This window comes from Neltuma alba, unplaced genomic scaffold (assembly GCF_004799145.2).
Source record: "Neltuma alba isolate B1F8T4 unplaced genomic scaffold, ASM479914v2 tig00012727_pilon, whole genome shotgun sequence".
In the NCBI taxonomy this organism is placed as follows: domain Eukaryota; kingdom Viridiplantae; phylum Streptophyta; class Magnoliopsida; order Fabales; family Fabaceae; genus Neltuma; species Neltuma alba.
The window spans coordinates 237,081-257,081 of record NW_021637149.1 but is presented as its reverse complement, the minus strand read 5'-3'; the positions used below and the strand labels follow the sequence as shown (position 1 = coordinate 257,081).

The 20,001-nt window shown below is 35.6% G+C and overlaps 3 protein-coding genes across 6 annotated transcripts; all 3 read right to left on the bottom strand.

Annotated features, from left to right (window-relative positions):
- Window positions 1–161: 161 nt before the first annotated feature.
- LOC114730337 (uncharacterized) lies at window positions 162–15,494 on the bottom strand. The gene is made up of 2 exons (XM_028917393.1): window positions 15,485–15,494; window positions 162–923 (listed from the first exon to the last, which is right to left on the bottom strand). The coding sequence occupies exon 2, from the start codon at window positions 918–920 to the stop codon at window positions 186–188; it is 735 nt and encodes a 244-aa protein (XP_028773226.1). The 5' UTR covers window positions 921–923; window positions 15,485–15,494; the 3' UTR covers window positions 162–185.
- Window positions 3,120–9,290, bottom strand: LOC114730336 (uncharacterized). 4 transcript variants are annotated; one of them, XM_028917390.1, is made up of 11 exons: window positions 9,072–9,290; window positions 8,754–8,789; window positions 7,979–8,209; window positions 7,522–7,658; window positions 7,328–7,372; window positions 7,191–7,244; window positions 6,617–6,721; window positions 5,985–6,188; window positions 5,468–5,553; window positions 3,942–4,915; window positions 3,120–3,844 (listed from the first exon to the last, which is right to left on the bottom strand). In XM_028917390.1, exons 3-11 carry the CDS (start codon window positions 8,157–8,159, stop codon window positions 3,597–3,599), a joined length of 2,034 nt encoding a protein of 677 aa, XP_028773223.1. In that variant the 5' UTR covers window positions 8,160–8,209; window positions 8,754–8,789; window positions 9,072–9,290; the 3' UTR covers window positions 3,120–3,596. The 4 variants fall into 4 exon arrangements, with proteins under 4 accessions (XP_028773223.1, XP_028773222.1, XP_028773225.1 ...); XM_028917389.1 differs by lacking the exon at window positions 8,754–8,789; XM_028917392.1 differs by lacking the exon at window positions 8,754–8,789 and having other exon boundaries at window positions 7,979–8,202.
- Window positions 10,756–16,436, bottom strand: LOC114730339 (kinesin-like protein KIN-10C). The gene is given in 19 exon segments (XM_028917394.1): window positions 10,756–11,004; window positions 11,114–11,152; window positions 11,290–11,358; window positions 11,435–11,456; window positions 11,644–11,690; window positions 11,794–12,086; window positions 12,171–12,264; window positions 12,434–12,484; window positions 12,598–12,639; window positions 12,872–12,919; window positions 13,053–13,103; window positions 13,608–13,650; window positions 13,750–13,997; window positions 14,110–14,315; window positions 14,398–14,479; window positions 14,482–14,586; window positions 14,715–14,915; window positions 15,047–15,212; window positions 16,001–16,436. Coding segments are annotated over 19 exon segments (2,076 nt in total). The 5' UTR covers window positions 16,225–16,436; the 3' UTR covers window positions 10,756–10,959.
- Window positions 16,437–20,001: the final 3,565 nt, after the last annotated feature.

The following is a 20,001-nucleotide window of genomic DNA, read 5'->3' as shown; positions in this document are numbered from 1 at the left end:
ATTGGGAAACACAGATTTCATGGTCGTACTCCAGCAAATGCGTTGCAGAAATAATACGGACTTATTTATAAATAAATTTTAAATTTATTAACTCTCATGTAAATTTAAAAACTTAAAATTTTAAACTCTATTTATACAAGAATTCAAAAAAAAAAAAAAATACAAGAACTCAAAGGCCAAAGCAGTCACTCCTTTTCCTTATTCCCAGAGTAGTACATCTTGAAGACTTTAGGAAGATAAACAGGCAAGAGAAACCCAAACAGATTGTAACACCAGAACGCCATATTAGCCACAGCAAGAACCCTGCCTGCCATCACTCTCTTACCAGACCCACTTTGCTGTGCTTCAATCTTGTAAATCTCAGTCCTGAGCCAATCCACAATGGTGAAGATCCTCCTAGAGTTATAGAACACAGGCACAAAAGCCCTACTTGGAGGTGAGAATTTCCCTGTGAAAGCAATCCCTTCCATGAAGATCTGACTTGCCAGAAGAAACAAATGGGGTGAAGCTGCCTTTATGCCCTCCTTATCACCCTCATAAGTGCCCTGCAATATGTAGGCTATTGGGCCGTAGAGTCCTATAACTGCCCCTATGTTGACATACAGACGAAGAAGCTTGCTCTTAGGGTCAAAGACTGGGGGGTAAATGGTGTTGGGTTTTGAAGGGAAGGCAACTCTGGAGATGAAGACGAGGTATATGAAGGAGAAGATAAGGAAGGAGAAGTCCTCAAGGCTTACCATTCCACTTGAGGCTAGGATTACTATGACTGCTAGGGAATTGAGATGAGGAAAAGAGAGGAAAGTGGACTTGATTTTAGGGATTTTAAGGGAATGATTTGGGTCTTGCTGTTCTTTGTGGATAACTTCCTGCTCTTTCGGGATGGTGATATCGGACCCAATCGGACCGACCCCGCCTGACATTTTTTGATGATACTAAGAAAATTGAGACTACGGTGAAGGGCTAATGAACGTTCAACCGGAAGGCGAGGTTGAACAAACTTGGCTCTTGCTTTGAAGGATGATCAAAATGATGGAAGATAGAGGAGTGTCCAGGAAAGCAAAGGATGGCGAGAAAAACAAAATGAAGGGAGATAAGGTTATAAGCTCCGATACGTGGTGAAGAGGATGGGTTACGTGGTGCGACTTAAATGTGACACGTGCCTGAGGTCGGAGGGTTTCGTCATGACATTTGTCTTCTTACATGGCCTGCTACGTGTTCAGCGTTTTGTATCACCTTGTTCGATATTTTTATCAAGATCGGCCTAATTTTGGTTTTTAGTACTCTTCTTAATTAAATATAAAATTTTATCCACGCTTATATAAGAGTCTTATACTACGTAAGGCTCATCAGCCTCAACTCAAATATAGATATGCATTCGGTGGGATAATCCTTAAAATATACTCTTGTTTTATCTTGGCAAAAAAAAAAAAAAACCTCCCTAGTTTCATAACAATTTTATTTAGGCCAAAAAAATTATGAAGTAATATATTTTCCAATTTGCCATCATTTTATTTTTAACTTAAATTTTAAATAATAAATTTCAGTCTATCAAAAGAAAAAATTCACGGTTTAGAACATAAATAGCGAAAATTAAAATGAATGCAAATTTGAGAAACCAAAAATTATATTAATCCAAAAATTGTTAATTGATTGAAATTTTTTAAATTCAATTCATCACTCTCTTAAATATTTTTAATGCTCTTTTAATAAATACATTTAACCACTAACTGGTGTAATAATAAGAGGCAAAACAAGAAACAAGTCGCTGGCCAAAAAAAAAAAGGAAACAAATCATTTAATACTTTATAAAAAATGACACTTATTTTTTTGAGTAAAAGAATAATTCATTAAACAGAAGATATTTACAACAGGAGAGTACAAAGGAACACGACAAAAGCAATTAAACGCCTAGGCTAATCGCATTTGAAGGCGGAGATCATTGGCTTTCATGGCGTAGTCCGTGTAGGCAAGAACCTCATTAACTAGACGGTGAGCGGGGACCCTTTCATCATTAAATAGCATATGATTCCTAGCATTCCACAGTTTCCAGCAAAGGGTGCCGAACGTGATGCGCCATTGGGGGTTGCTGTTTCGACTTCCTAAATTCCCATGCGCCCAATCTGTAAAATGACACTTACTTTAAATCATGAAAAAGAGATATTTTGTCACAGTGGAGCTAATTCTAAATATAAAGCTCATTTAAGATTTTTAATATGGTTCTAAATACATTTCTCATTCCCCTCTTATCTTTTTTTATTAACATTTTTTTATATATATGTTCATTAAATTTTAAATTTCAATCATTATACGGCTATTTTTGAAACAATTGTTACAAACTCTTACCATGTTAATTACAAATAACCTGCTTAAGTATTTTACAAAAAAATTATTAATTAAAAAATCTTATATTTTAAAAGTCGGAAGTAATGCCCTGAATTCGGATATCCTATTTCTCGTTTTATTCGTACAAGAAACAGCAGAGTGATTCTTTTCTAATCTCACCGAGAAAAATGAGTATCCACGCATTTGACTGTTGGTCATCTTTTTCCCACAAGTAATAAATGACTGAAGATATAATCTAGTAAATACTGCTGAATGAAAAACCCATGCTCCTATGGATGAGACACTTGTGCTCTTAATCCTGACCTGGATTGAGCATAATATAGGAAATTCTGCGAGTAAGAATAGCCATTCACGCCTAGTTTGTGACCAAACAAACCATTACCGAAACAGATTAGATATAAGCATCAGTTTAGATGATTAATACAGAAACTAAATAATACCCCATTTCTGCCCAATAATTTAATTCTCTGGGATGTCCTATCATATATTCCCGGAAAAAAAACACTATATGCCCCTCTGAAAAAAATAAGAACAATACCTTGCAAGCAGAAATAGATTATTTCAATTTAATACGTAAACTTCAAAAACGGTGGTAAGTTGGAACAATATGTATAAAATCCACGTTAACAGTCAGAGCTCATATATAAAATGTTATACATAAAATATCATCTTTATCCCTCCCAAAAATTGGAGCCGTATGAATAATCTACATTGTAATTATATGAGGAAAATGATAAATCATAAAAATGAGATCTAGCCAAATAAAAAAAAGAAAAGAATAGAAACTAGGGACCTCTCCATTATCTCAAAAATAGAATTATTACATGAATTTAGACAATTTTACCAAAACAAAGGAATAAATTAAATTTGATAACTATGTCGAAAAGGTAATGCCTATATAAAAAAAGAAAGAACCCTAGTAACTGGACAGACTTATTACACCCAAAAAAAAAAAAAAAGGTAATAACACTGCGAGATAAAAGAGCTTGCTTTCTCAATCTCTTATGCCATAACAGTAAACCCTCAGGGAAAGGGAGCTTGAAACAATCTCCTATGTCACTATATTGCCATCTTTTTCTGAAGGGAAAGGAGGGAATGTAAAAAGACTTTCCGGCAAAACTTACCTTCAATTTTCTGACAGAAGACCATCAGTAAAATTGGAACCTCTGCGAGGAAATTAATGGCGAGAAACTAAACTGCAAATTTTTATCTGTATAGTAAACTAATCCAATTTCTTCCTTCCTCCTGCCTATTTAAGTAGCTGTTCTTTGTTTAGGAATGTACTTTATCTTGACACCCTTTTCAGGCTTCATTCTGATTCTGGATTTAGACAAGGTTGCAGGCAGCCGAGGCTCTGCACTTGCAAAAATGGAGCATTTGTCAATATCTGAAGATTGGCATGCAACTAGTTCACAATCTTGTGCCTCCATACACCTAGGAAGTTTAGAATCAGGAGAAAGAACCAATTTCACATGGTTTGACGAGATAGCTTTTTTCCATCCTGCATGACAAGCGCATTTAATTAAATCAAAGAATGTGAAGATCAGACCAATTATTAGGTCAAAAACAAAGAAAATCGTGCAAGTAACAAAGCTTACTTTCTGCAAGAAAGGCTTTGGCAGCTTGACTAGAAAACTGCAAGTTTCCTGTACCCACTTGGTCCTCTAGATGAGAGGAATTATTCTCAACACTATTATCGCTATTACCTAAGTCACACAGCCTTAAAGAATTTTGATCATCCATTTTTCCGTCTATTGCATCAGGTTCTGGACCACGGTGAAGTGGTAATGGATATTTACTTCCATGCTGAGTAACTGGCCTCCAAAGCTTAACTGCCTTAACTATTAAACGATTGTTAACAATCTGTACAGAATCAGGTTTGACTGGCTTCTCCTGAGTGTTAATACGATGGTTTGACTTTCCTACCATGCAGTCCTCTCCAGATGCCACTAGATTATCCTCTGATTGGCTGCAATTTCCCAAAGTAACAGATATAGACCCTATTAAAACTTCATGGTTTTTACCCTCATCTGGTTCTTTCTCTAGTCCGGCTTTTGAATGTACCCCAATAATTTTTTGCTTAGGCTTTCTGCTCCATACTTTGTTGCCATTAAGCATGGGAGCAGCCTTTTGATTACAATGGCTCCCATACTTCTGAATGACTCCAGGCTTGAAAATTTGAGAGTTATGATTTGCATGAAAACCATTGGCTACAACCCATTGTGATTTTGGTTGAGCAACCACATGTTGACAAACATGTCCTAGGGATGTCTCTTGCTCAATGTTCTGATCAGTGCCACAATCATACACTAACAAAGAACCCCCATCCACACCTTCATTAATGTTTGTGCAATGGGAGGGAACAAGTAGTGAAGGACCATGGCCGGCAAATGCATCTGGACTATGTTCTTCAGAGTCAGATGTATCTGAAAATGCTTCTGCTAATGAACTGTCAGCTGCTGTGCTGCTGCCACTCTTTTTCATTTCAGCCTCATCCTCAAGCTTTTCCCTAGCCTTTTGTTCTTTTTGCCTAAGTTTTTTCTGGCGTTTTCTCTCCAAAATCTCAGCTTGTCTACAAACCAGCTAATACATTATTAAATAAAGTGTCCTATAATACATAAATGACAGGTTTTCAAGAAAATATACTTCTTTTATTCATCTCTTAATATATTTGGAAAACAAACAAATCTATTAACAAAGGATAAATTTATCATCATCTAAGTTGATCTGCTGCTATGTGAAGTTCAGTTTACAGAGACGGACTGGTGATATTTGCAAACAATATCATGGTAATTCTCTTCTGCTAGGTGACGTCCCTATCTTTTAGTCATCTATTTTTTACCGACTCACAAACGGATTTATTTCTCTCCTGAAGCTAGGGCCTGTAAGTGTAACCACTAACCACTGGTAGAAAAAATCTTTTACTAATAGTTTCTTCATAGCCCTAGCGTAATGGGTCAATTCCGTACAATATTTGCTCCAGAACCTAAAAATTAAACTGAGCATCAAGCCCCACGAATGGCTGAACATTAAGAACTAATATCAAGTAATAAACACACATACACAACATAACAGGCGAAAATCAAAGAGAGAACTAGTTAAAAACTTAAAACACTTCAGGTACCTTTTCTGAGCAGCTTCTTCCTCCTCCACCAGCAGTTTCTGGCATCTTAATGCTTCAGCTTCCTTGTCAGCAAGCCATGCCTTTACCTAAGTGAAAGGAAATTCATATTCAATCATAATAATAACTTGAAAAATTCAGAAGCTTCATAGAGTAATTAATTACAATGATGGAGTGAGATTGAGAAAATGCATGTCTTTTCAATCATAAATGCTTCACTAAATCCCCATCAACCCTGGGGATGATATCTAGCAACAGCTGAAAGCAAATATTATATTTAAAAAAAAAAATTTCTTGTCTAATATCATTTATGAACTACTATCTATTAATTATTAATTATTCAAGAATCATCTACATCTCATATGCACATCTGGATGAAAAGTTGGTCGACCCTATAAGGCCTTCCATTAAAAGTGCATCTTTTGAAGCTAAATACAGAAAGCACCCTGTAGGCAAGTGAGAGTGAGGGAAGAAGCAGGGATAGAGAAGTTATATGCAAACAGAGAGCTAACAGAATTACCAATTTCTGTTCTAGCAAGAAACTAGTACAAGCAACTAGGTTTTTCAGTTCAAGGCCAATCTTTCCCGGTTCTCCATCAAAAATATATCTTTGCATTGACACTGCTGGCCCGCATAAAAATGTTTTTTCACTGGCACTATCAAGGATGCCGAACAACTCCTTAGAAGATATAGAAAGTACGGAAGATCTAGCTTGAACAATATCCTGCCAACAATTCAGTCATAAAGTATTAATGAACAAAGAAGTTAAAATTAGAAAATACATACGTATATGTGTGCTGGAAATGAGTTGCCGGCCCCCCATAGAGGGATAAGGTTGTTTGTTATTGTTGCTGTTGCATATGCACGTAAATATGCATTAAGTGTTCAGGAATCTTAATTGTCATTTATCATCTTTAGGAGTTTACATTTGAGCTGTCATATTATAAATTAAAAGAGGGGCTACCATAGTGTGAGAGAGTCCTGGCTCTGTGCAAGCCTCCTCATACACCAAGTTTATATTCTCATGTCAAATTATACAAGAGCATAAAGTGTAATTTATGATATAAAAACTTTAATAAACCACACTCTGCATAAACTATTAAAAGTTCAACTCCTTTCTCAAATTGCATATAAAAATATAATGCTTCATACCAAAAGGGCAGAACCAGCCTTCAGATAATTCTGTGGAAGTGAAGGAATTCCTTGTTTCCGAACATGAGTCGTCAGTGCTTTCAAAATAGAAGACCCCGGAACTTCCTAGAAAGCATTGTCAATAAGGAAAAGCAAGATACAAAAACTAAAGAAAATGGAATACATGTCTATCTTTTATTTTTTGCCATTAAAGTACTGTATATCTGCATCTGGAGCTCTTCTTCATTTACTAGTGGGAACGTATTGATCTCTTAAAAAAAAATGACTAAGAAGGTTTGGACAAGGCGTTTTAGAATCACTTTCACAACTGAAGGAAGCCATGGCCTCCAAACAAACAAGAACAGTTTTTGATCCAATATAGCAATTAAAAAGAACTGTAAACAAATACAGCACACAAAACTATAACATAAAGATAGGACGGAGTAAAAAATATGCGCAGTAGTGTACTGTTTGAACACAGATATGTATTCATTTTCATTCCATATATTTGACATACTCATATTTAAATAACTAATAAAATATTCCTTTTTTTGTGACAAAATAAAGTATTACTTAAAGAGCACAGATATGTTACCTCCAGCGTCACATTCTTGAATGATACAACTTGTTTTGCCTCTTCTACAGATAACTACACAAATTATGTACATATAAGCCCATCAAAACAAGTTCTTTACCTTTAGAGGAAACATCACAGGGATTAAAAAAAATTACCTTATCCCAATATGCCCCTAACAGATCTCTATTTTTTGTAGAATCCTACAATACGCAAACAACACAAAAATAAGGATCATAGATATGCTGTTCTGTCATCCAGTTAACTTGAAAGAATATACAAAACTAACAAAAACTAACAACTGGACTAGGTATACGTATAGGCTTTTGTATTCATAACATATAAAGGAAACCTTATCAATATTTTTCAACCGATGGTGAACACGTATATGCCTTCTGTAATTAATTGAAGAACAGAATTCTCGGGAACACTTTTCACACTTCAGCAACTGAACCTTCAGAGGAGAGAGCAGAGGCCAGCCTGGCAATTCTGTCAAATAAGCGAGCAGTAAAATTAGAATAAGTAAATTTAGAAATAAATGCCCCAGTACAGGGCCAGAACTAATTATAACGCATTTCACATATCACTCTATGCCAGCCTGGAAGAAGCAAGTGCAAAGACGGGGATAGCCTCAAGAGTATAAACTGTTGCAATTCTTTGCAAAAACATTACATAGACAAGGTTGACACATTCCTCGATGCAATGTACATTAAATGCATACAAATTAAGCTCATTTGTACCCTTTCGAAATTGTGACCTCCAAAAATGATTACTTTTTGAACCTGTAAGATAGTACTATTAGCTAATACCTTGCTGATCTAACGCATGAAGTAATTGCATCCACTGGACTGGACTGTCACTAGCCCTTGGAAAAGAAAGAAAAGGTTCTCTGCCAATTGCCTTTCTGATGATGGTATCTAAGGAGTCATTTCCATCCTCTGCTTTCATGACATCTGGAGTACCAAAAACCTTGTTTTTTTCAACTGGCATCTGCCTGCACCAGAGCTAATCCAAGCACCTCGACAAGATCCCACTTCCCACTGCACATAGAATAAAAAACAGAACATGTGAAAATGAGACTGCCCCTAAATATAACACACAGAACAAAAACCAAAAGTGAACAAATATGAACATTTTCATATCTGATAAATCGAAATACAAGTGACCAAGTGAGGTATAGACACAATAGACAAAGTAGAGCAAACAGAGCCAACATGCCATAAACAACAAGACTAATGTCAGAATCTCAAAATGATCCCTGAATGAATAATCAATGATCTTACAGAAGCAAGGAAACAGAACAATGCCAGTCGCCTTCCCTTTCTCGCTTTACTTGAATGCAGAAATGCGGACCTAAAAACTAATGCCCACACCCAGATAGCATGGATGCCCAAGATATCTCGGTACATCAACTAAGGTGGCATCACAATGGGAAAGGAAACGAGAACTGAATCGTTCATCCATTCTAAGCACCAAACCCTTCAGACAGGCTTGGCTTTCTGAAATTCTGGCAAATTGGTAATTTTAGATCTAGAAACTAGATTAGTTTGATGCCAATCTAAATATCACAAAAGAATAGCATACCCAAATGATTCTCATAGCTATCTCGCCGATAGAATCCTGCAGGCCATAATAAGTAATGACACAAGCATCGAACACAGTAAACAACTAAACACGATCTTTCACAATTCCCTTGCCATCCAAAAAAGGAATTAAAAACGAACATCACATATACACACCTCTCTTCCTCCTCGACTACAGTAAAAGTTTAACTCCTAGGAAAACATTATTAAAAACAAACCAAAAACAAAGGAATCCGAAAAACATGATCGGCAATCCAATACGATAACCAATAGAACAATGCTCTGGAGAAACTAGAGAGTGTGATAGCAGATCACGCACCAAAAAGGAAAGACGAGAAAAAGATCTCCTCCAGCCAGAGGAGATTCTCGACGCTGAGGGAATCACAAGCGGCGGCAACGAGATTCAGGGTGTTTTGATGGATGGAAAATGGACGAGAAAATGCGAGCAAGAGAGTGATCAACCAAGAAGGTTCGGGAAGAAAAGATAGAGAAGCTTATACAAATGTTCACGAAAATGGGGGACGCAGAGATGAGTTGTTACAAAATACGAAGGCTGGCCAATGCAGAAGAGGAAGAAGCCTCTCGCCTCTGGAGTTGTGTTCACGATTGCGAAAACTCGTACACGCGCTCACGTCAAGCGTGGCTGACTTGTCAAGGAATTTGGTTGAAAAAAAATGTGTTTTCATGAAAAATAAGTTTTTTTATTAAGACATAGAAAAACAATTCTATTCGAGATACTGTTCGGTACTAAATGTGATTACTTTTTTTAATGGGAATTCAAACCTTGATTCATTACATTATGAGGAACTAACCCATTCTACGACCTAATCCTTATTGGTATGGAAAATAAAAGTTGCACGATATGAAATTTTAAATTATAATCAATGTGTATACATTCTCTTCTCTCTTATTGCTCTAGGCCCAACCCATACTTGTCAAAATTTTATTGTAACAATTTTTATATTCCATTGTAGAGCCGGTAATATGGGTTATACCCGCAGGTCCAACCCGCCAACTAGTTAAAAATGGTGGGTTATGGTTGGCCAAAAGCCAACCCGTTACTACTTTAAAAAATATAACCTGCACCGTCATAATTTGAACCCGTGGCGGGTTAGCCCGCAACCTATTTTTTTTAAAAAAAAATAATGAAGGCAAAAGTAAGACAGACTTCCACTTCAAACTTTATTGTCATTAGAAATAATTAGATAAAGAGCTTATTCAGTATTGTTTGTTGGTTTTATTGGAAAAAAATTTGTGAACTTGTGTGTTGTCATGTTGAGAAATTGGACAATCATATACTATTTGTATTTTATTATATTGTAATTTTTATTTGAATGTTTGTAATATTTTATATCATTTCTAGTATTTTTATTTTTGATTATAATAACTACTAACATTTTAAAAAAACATAGGCAAAATAAAAAAAATTAAAAAAAAACAAAAAAAAAAAAAACTTTAAAATTCTGATGGGTTGGTGTGCCTTTGGTGTTTCTGCCAACCCACTAAAAAATGGGTCTTTTGAGCCCGCACCATGTAACCTACAGCCTGTCATGAGCCAACCCGTAACTCACAGGTTGGCTTGTTTTACCAACCCTACTCTACTGGCACAAAAAAAAAAAATTTATGCTCCCTTCTTTCGGGCAGATATTCGAAGTTTTTTTTTTTTAAGTTTTGCCAAAAAAAAAAGTCGCATCATCTCTACTAATATTTTCAGGGTGGATTTCCCCCTAGTCACCCTCTTTCATGTAGATTAATTTCTTTCGCAGAAGAGGATTGAAAACGGATTTTAATTCTTACGTTGCGAAATTAGGTAACTTTGTGTTTTTTTTTTTTTGACACTACCGGTAACTTTGCATTTTAAATCAGGAAAATCATTTAAATATTTTACAACATTTTTGTAGGGAACGCATTAAAGACAAGTTAGTTAATTTTAACTAAAGTGCCAACGAACATTTTATCACGGAAAGTATTGGGCCTTGTATTTTACGTTTTTGTCTCTAACATAAGGCAAAGTAATGAGGACATAGACCTCTGAGATTCATTCAAATTTCTTCTGGACCGAATTGAGCATCATTCAAGTTAAATTTTACACAACATATGGGCAACTTAAGGTTGCCAGTACAAATCCAATAGAAACAAACAAACATCACAAAGACGATGATGATACATATATCAAATAATAAATCGCAGGAAAATGGCTGTCATGGCTAATTGAAGAGTTCTCCAACTTCCCTTTTCATCATCCCCTTAATCTGGGAAAGAATAGATATAACCACAGCTAGATATCAGTATCTATTTCCGTTTGAATTTTCTTCTTATTACTACTAATTATCAAGAAATATTTCAAGAGAAGAAAGACACCTGCTTTGCTGAAAGTCCAATGTCCTGTAAATCCTCAAGCTGTTAGAAATAAAGGGTTAGTTTACTATCTCAAAATTACGTCTCTTTTATATCAATTTTACCGCCAAGAAATTATTAACCAGGGAAATAAGCGACGTAAGGTTTCTTCCAGTAATAAACTAATTCAAGAAACTTACACTCTTGAAAGGTTCAGGAGATTCTTCGCGAAGCTCCACTATGTACGTTGCTCTTTTCTCACCAATCCCCTATAAGGAAGAAGAGTCAGTTTATGAGGTATCATGGAAATTAATCCTAGCGCTAGAAAAGGGAAGCATTCCTGACCTTTAATCTTTTTAATTCTTCCCTGTTAATTTTGACAAAATAAGAAAGGAATATCTTAGTTTAGTCATATGAGATGTAAAATGAGGCTGAAACATATTCTTATGATAATCATTACTGAAGGATGAACAATGGTCATTTAATTAGCACCTCATAAAGACATAAACAAAGAAAAGTACGTTAAATCCTTGAATAAATTCTTGTTAACTTACTTGTTAGCAGTGTTTAAGAACCTGAGATACTCTTGAACAAGAGAGTTCTACAAATAAAGCAAAATTCAAGAATTAGAATGTTTAAATTTTAAAGCAAGCAATTGAGAAAAAGATCAATCAGTATAATCATTAAGTTATCAAAATTCAAACCTTCATTCCAGAACTGCGCGCACTGTATGCTTCCCAAGGACTTTTAGCATTCACGACATTCCGCCTACCCACAGTTTGTTCCATGACAGGAGTTTTGGGTTCCACAATATCTGCAGAAGACACCTGATTTTCAAGTGACATGATGCAGTCCTGTTCTGGTATCTTCACGCTTATTGGGGTTGAAGATAAGAGAAGCTTCAAATTGTTTGACAGTTCACGTAGTTGAGCACTAATTGGTGGTGATTCATTTTTATTGGCAATGAAACTGTCATTTTCCTTATCCATATAATGACCTGTAATGATGAAAAAAATCCATAAGAGAGGCAATTAGGATCAGCATGTTTTGTTAAGCTAGTCACCCATTAAGTTCTGCCTACCTTCCTGAACTAAGTCTGTGGATAAAGCTTTCTTGTACTTGCCAGAATCAGGAGCATGCTCCTTTTGGTGATCCACAGTTTTCTCAGGGGCGGCCTATATAAAAACACATGAGGATTATTCCTCGTTTTCCATTTTAAAACAAAGCAAGACGTAAAATCTTACATCAATTAAGCCATATAAATTTTCCTTGTCAATTGTCCTGATGGTTTTAACAAGGAACTATTAAAGAAGGTTCCCATAAGCCATAGAGTTAGTTTAATACCTTTTCCATCATGAGTTCTGCTTTACACCTAGCATCTGAAACTGAGTCATCCTGCATACAATATTCTTATCATTTTTCAGAATGAAGAGGTGCTTGAATAAACTTTGTAAATAATGTCTGGAACAAATTTAGACTTTAGGAGATTAGTTAATTATATTTTTTACCATGAGTTCTTCTTGATGCCTCGCATCTAGAACTGAGTCATCCTGCATAGAATATTCTCATCAATTTCCTTAAACTTTGTAATAAGATGCTCAGATTAAATTTAGATTCCCAGAGATTACTCAATAATATTTTTCTCTATAGATCATTTCATGTCATGCCCAGCATCTACATGAAACAGTTCCTCATCAACATATGATGTCAGATTTCAACTAGAACATAGCAAGCTAAGACTGGGATCTATAATATGAAGTAATCCGAAATAACAGATATTACCAATGATGAAGGCAATAATGCTTCGTTAACAATTACAATTGATTTTTCCTGCACAGAAGAGAATAGTTTTACACAGTAGAACAACACCACTTACAAAGTCCCACACCACTTACAAAGTCCCGAATCATCAACAATCATATATCATACATATTTCTTGCCAACATCAAAAGTCCTTATTTACCTCTTCTTGCACTGAGGTTTCTACAGTAGAACTGGTATCAGACAATCTTGCCTGCATTAAAATCAATCAAATCAAGACTTAATGAAACTGAGTTATGCATGTTTACTTTGCAGTTGTATCTAGTAGACTAACTCACTTACCACAGGAAGGAAAAAAACAAAAGAAGAAAAGAAAAGAATCATTTAAAGTGAAATGCCCAAGCATACTTCCTTCCTTGAACATGAATCTTGTGCTCGGATAAAACTGATAACTATCTTTTTTCTTATAGTTGCTTTATGAAATGAAGATAACCATAACAGATGATGTAAACCTCTAGATGAAACATGGCTCCCAAGTTTCAGCACAAGACTAGACCCCCTGCGGCTAGGGACATTTTCATCAGTTTTCTTTTTCATATTATGTTTTTATCCTTTCCTTCTCTTTTTTTACTCTATTTCCTATAGTTGCCTTAGCAGTAATGTTGTGCCAGTTTTGCTTCATGTATGCCCACCTCTATAGCAAGTATTTGGAAATTTAAGAGTATCACATTCTTAGAGGGTAGAGAGTGAGAGATACCTTCTCAGCTTTAGCATAATGACTTGCATCATCAAATAATTTCCTTCAAATTAACAGGGAAGAAAATTAATTTCCAGATATGCATATTAAGAAAGAGTAAACCTAGATTTTAACCAAATCTGCATGAAACTTAACCACAAACCTTCCTTTTATGGCAGATGTCATCGCATCAGCTTTCTTTTCACGCATATGTGATTTAGAGCCAGTTATTTGTTTTGCAGTAGAAGACACACTCTTAGGTGCCTTGCCCTTATGAGATGTAAGCATCATCTGTCTTGCAGAACAGCTTTCACTTTTCTTTGTGGCGTCTACAGTCACTCGGCGAATCACTTGACATGACCGGGATACTAAGCTTAACATGTAGATAGTGTCTTGGCAAAAAGACGGGTTCTATATATACAAAATAGATAAGGACCAACACCAAAAATAAATTAGTAATTGAAAAGAATGCAAATACCCAAGAGTCGGAAATTTGAAAAAAATGCATGATCATGAGAATTACCATGCAGACAACCATCAAAATTCGGCTTGTCCCTCTCATAGAGTCCTGCAGCATGCGCGTAAGTTTACTCTCACGATAGGGGACACGACTTTCATTGGTGCTCAAAGCATGACAGACATTTAGTAAAGCATATATGGACTTGTTAATTTTATTGGTTTCAGTTAGACAAGAACTATCACAACTCTTCTTCCTGCCATCTTCATAACCTAATAAGAAAATTGTGGAGCATGGGTCAACTTAAAACATATAATCATAGCCAAAAAAATACCATATATAAAAGATTATAACCTGCCAAGTCAACAAAATTCATTTTGCCCACAAAGCCAGTTTCTGCGCCCTTAGCATCAGAAAAGACATACACCATTAATCCCACATGGGTCCTACGAGCATGGTCATTCCCTTTTTCATGGCTGCTTTTCGAGTAGCACAAGCAGTGAAGTATGCTTTCTGAAACTCTGAAATGGATTTCACTGGAATCTGCAAAACATAAATGTTAACAAACCCTCCTACATTAGTACATTACTTATACAGTGCCATTGTTTTAGGTTTCTTTCTTTAGTGTCCAATGACGATGAACTAGCAAGTACCAGTTACCAGATAATTACCTGCGAAAGCCCCTTAAATTGAATACGGCCTCGGTCATCCAGAACTGAAATGGCTGGTTGTTCTGGATTTAATAAATCAACAGCATGATCCAAATGATCAACCTCATAGAGTGATATAGCAATAGATTTGCCATTTTGTTCGGCCAGTGAAAGAAACTCAGCGACAGCAAGCACAGACAAGCCAGGTATCTTGGCAGAACCCTTGGAAAGCAAAAGATTATTAATTAATGGCTTATTGTTAATCGTCAATATACATGCACAAAAGAATTTAACCGAAACTGAAGATCATAATTTGTTCAGGAAAAGATATAGGATGAATAACAGTGTCAAACCTGAATCACATGAGTCTTTCCACTACCTCTTGCCCCATACGCAATAATAGAGCTGTTATGGCCTTCAAAAACTGTAGATATAAGAGGCTTCACATCTCTTGAATAGATTATTTCATTTTCTTCGTTGTCCCCATAACAATAGTCCACCCAGTAAGATTCTTTCCGACTGCGGCCATAAAGATTAACCACTACGAGATTAGTGTTTGTTAAGAGTTCAGGGATGACCATACATATCACTGAAAACAATGACAGGGACAGAATGGCTTGCCTACAGCAAGATGGCATGGGTTTTTTCTTCCCCCCAATTAGATGGAGGCCGTTGTTGTGCCAAAAATAATTGGTCATAAAATAATTATTAAAAATCTACCATGTTAGGCCAACCAAAGTGCGCACCAATTAGCTAGATTAGCTCACAGAAACTCCGATATATTCTGCCCATTTGATCAACCTTCAACCCTCATCTTGTTGCGTGGGGGTGGTGGATGATGAAAGGCTATTAAGTGTTTTTCTTTAATTTATACGTTTAGGTTCCAATTCCCACAAATTGCACATGGCAAAATTATGAGCCTCAAAACTTCAAATGACAATATCAACGTTCATCCAGTACCCCAAGCAGTGAAAAGGAATTGTACAACTGAATGGATGATTAAGGAGTATAATGGGTAATATTAAAACCTGCAGTTCCAATTTTCAAGAATTGGACGATATAAAAATAACAAACCCCAAATTAAACACCAAATCTCAATTTCAACATTAGCCCATTAACCAAACAGGTGAAAAGAGGTTATATTACTGAACAAGTAAAGTGTTGAAGTCTGTTTACCACAACGTGGTCAACTAAAAGTAACAAAAGCCAAATTCAACTCCAAATTTCATTTCGACGTTCGCCCAGTACCCAAAAAGATGGAAAAGGTTTTACAGTTCAACAATGCCCAAAGCTCACTGAAGAAGTACCTGGAGGAATGGTCCCTGAAGGAGATTGCGATTCCCTCTGAACTCTCTCCGGGAGGCTTGTTCACCGAAATCCAGTCCACGGATCTCAAAGATCCAGCCTGAGCCTCACCCTCCTGAAACGCAGAGCCCCTAACCTTGGTCACGACCCGAACCTTTCGACCTGGGTTCGGTCCTGCGCTGTCAGCCTTGGAAGGATCGAATTGCTTCGCATTAATCGAATCCATCGAAATGAAGACTAGGCTTCCTCAATCGGTCAAGATTTACAGAAACTCGAACCCCGTAAAAATATTGATTCTGTGTAAAACAGCAAAAGAAGGAAGAGAGCGTGCTCTGAATTATGCACAGTGAGGACCGGATTTGTTCTGCGCTTGCTTTTCTCGATTTTTTTTATTTATTTTGTTATCCGAAATATATTTATTATCCGAAGTAGAGGTAGCCGTTGGGGATTTCAAATTATTGAGTTATTGGACGAAGCGGATTTGGGTGTCTCAACGGCTACGCTGCTTGCCAAACGCTTCCCTGAAACGCCAATGAAACTGTGCGTTTTATTAATGTGCGTGTATGGCTATTGAGTAGATGATCAATCCGTCGAAATACGCTCGGGGTCGGGGATAAACGATCCCTTTTTCTCCTAAATGTTCTTGCATTTAATAATTCTTTTTTCATATATTTCAGAATTCAGATAACCTTTCATTTCGATAAATGTAGATTCTAAAATAGAGATTATTTTCTGACTTTTATATTTTTAAAATATAAATTTAAAAGTTAAAGATTACATAATATTATGAAACATTTTGAAACATGATATCACACAAAAAAGGCCTTATAAATTTACTTCCGATATAAGAGTTACTCTGTGTAATTAATTATATTTAAAAAATTAGTTAAATTAGTTATTTGTAAAAAATAAGTATTGAGTTTCTTAAAAAGAAAAACTAATTTGGTAGTCCTTATAGTTATCTTGAGTTTTGAATTAGGTTCCTATATTTATTTTCCTTTTTAGCATATCCTTCAACTTTATTCAGTCAAATGTGTTAGTCCTTAACATCAAAAATTGTATAATAAGAAGTAACAGTGTTAAAAAAAAATCCGTTAGACTATCTTAATTCCTTCAAGAGACCAAGCTTCAGGACCCTTCCTCACCGTCACTTGCCGCCTACCTTCTCTCACATTCATCTCCTTCTATCTAGCTTCTTCAACATTTCCCATTATGGTATCACAGCTTCTTAGTAATATATTTAACATTATGGATTTGAAGTGAATTCAAAAGGACCAACTTGAGTGAGGACTGAGTATAAAAAAGGGTGAGTGAGTTGGGGCAACAGGATAGCATCAAGTTATCCGCCGACGACATCACCAAAGCATAAGCCTTTCATTTAAGTAATCACAGCAAAAATTCATATTCAAGACTGAAGAGTTGATGCCTTGCGAAGGAAAAGAACGTTTGAGAGAGAGATAGTAAAGGGAGGAGAAAGAAAGAGTATGAGAAAAAAATTATTTTGCAGGTACCTTTAATTTTCACATTTATAGGCTAACGGATTCTTTAACATTGTTAGCTCTGATTAAACGGTTTTTGACGTTAAGGATTAACGCATTTGACAGAGTGAACTTGAAGGATATGATAAAAAAGAAAATAAATGCAGGGACCTGATTCAAAACACAGGATAACTAGAAGGACTATCAAATTAATTTTCCCTTCTTAAAATATTCATTTTAATTATGTTGATAAAAATTCCTTATAATTAATAGGGATATTTTAGAGAAAAAATATAAATTTAAAAAATAAAATAGATTAAAGTTTTATTTTTTTTTTTATTATGAAATTTTAGGAAAGGGGTCGGGCTCACCCACGATCCAAGGGCAGGGCCCCTAACGCTTGATCCACTGGGGCCTGTCCCTATGGGCACGGGAGCATGACAAGCAAGCCCTTTTTTTTTCTGGCCCAAAGGTAGGAATCACCCAGCTTCACTACGCTTGTGGAGATGCCTCTCCCAGCGCCGCGACTGGAGCCACAAAAAAGTGGCACTCCCCAAGATCGAACCCCCTCCTTTTGGTGAGAGAGTTCGACCCCTTCGCCAGCTGAACCCACGGACGAGGGGTATTAAAGTTTTATATTTAAGATATCACATATGACTCTTAATTAGTTCTTATATTAAAAAGGTTAGTATAAAGGAGAGGGTATCGTATTAATACATACTACTTATGATCTTTAATATAAGAGCTAATTGACTAATTTAAATAAATTAGGGAAGTGTGTTAAGTTAGTTATCTATAATAAATGGGCACTGTCTTTCTTAGAATACGTTTGTTATTAATGTGTATTACTCAGAACTACCATTTGGTACGTGCAATTAATACAAAGACTATTTTGAAAAACATGAAAAAATATAAAAGACAAAGTATATTAGCGTGTTATATTTAGAACTAAATTAAAGATTAAACTAGCTCTTAATTAGTTCTTATATTAAGGAGGTTAGTATAAATGAGATGATATCATATTCATACATACTACTCCTGGTCCTTTATATAAGAGCTAGTTGACTAATTTAAGTAGATTAAGAAAACTAGTTAAGTTAATTATTTGTAATAAACATGTATTGTCTTTCCTGAAATATTCTTATATCCTTATTAATCAAGCATATTGGTTAAAACTACTATTATTACAAGGACTATTTTAAAAAAAATAGATAAACATGAGAGATAAAGTGAATTATAATTTTATATATAAGACCAAAATAAAAGTCAAACAAATTTTTATATTGAGATCCGAAAGCAGTACTATGCACCTTAATTAGCATAGGTCTCTCCTTCACCATGACAATAACTAAGAGCAACAAAACCAAGCCGCACGTGCTTAATATCCCTCCTTTAAATCATTGATGAGCTTTACAATCGATACTTTATTTGAGAAGATATATAATCGAGGATGAAGTCCGCAGAGTCAAGATTAATCGAGACTTTGTTTATTTGTTATTATGATTAAAATCATTTGTAAACACGTTTTATATAAGCCGAGATAAAACTCTTTTTATATATTTATTTTGTATTTTGTAAATCACGGTTAAAAAACTACTTAGGGGTGTTCACGGGACGGATCGGGACCGGGACAGGCCCGTCCCGGTTCCGTCCCGATGAACAGTAACGGGACAGAAAATCTGTCCCGTGTCCCGGCCCGTCCCGGGGTTGTCCCGGTCCCGGTCGGGACGGGACGGATCCGGGACGGGACCGGGACGTCCCGAAATATTTTTTTTAATTTTTTTAATTTTTTTAAATTTTTTTTAAATTTTTTTAAAAAAATCTGATTTTTTTAATTATATTTTTTTGACCTTAAATCTTATAAAAACATCTTTTTTATTTGTTTGGGCACTCTTAAACAAAAGCTCAAAATATTACATATAATAGTTATTAAAAACTCTAAACAAAAGCTTTTAACACAATAAAAACTTGCTAAAAAATCTAATCATCAATAATCTCAAATCATTAACAAATATAAAAACTCTAAATAAATATATCCATAGTTCCATACAATAGTCTCAAATCTTAAAAAAATATGAAAAAAATGATATTATATAAAAAGTTAAAAAAATTAAATTTTTTTTTTTAAAAAAGGGACCGGGACGACCCCGTCCCGTGTCCCGTCCCGTCCCAGTCCCTTTTTTGTCCCGTCCCGAAAAATTTCGGGACGGATCCGTCCCGTCCCAATAAGACCGGGACCGGAACGGGCCGACCGGGACGGGCCGGCTTTGAACACCCCTAAAACTACTTATAAGTTATTCTAAATAGGCACTGTATAGTTTTTATGATTTGACCTGCTCCCTTGAGGCAATCTCCCTCCAAAAGTATCACTGGTTCGCTCAAACGATGAGGTTAAGCATGGTAGTGACTCCGGTATTAAATATAAAAATTGGTTAACTCATTTAAATAAACTAAAAAAATTAGTTAAATTAATTATTTGTAATAAATATGTTTGTCTTTTTTAAAATATTCTTACTAATCAAATA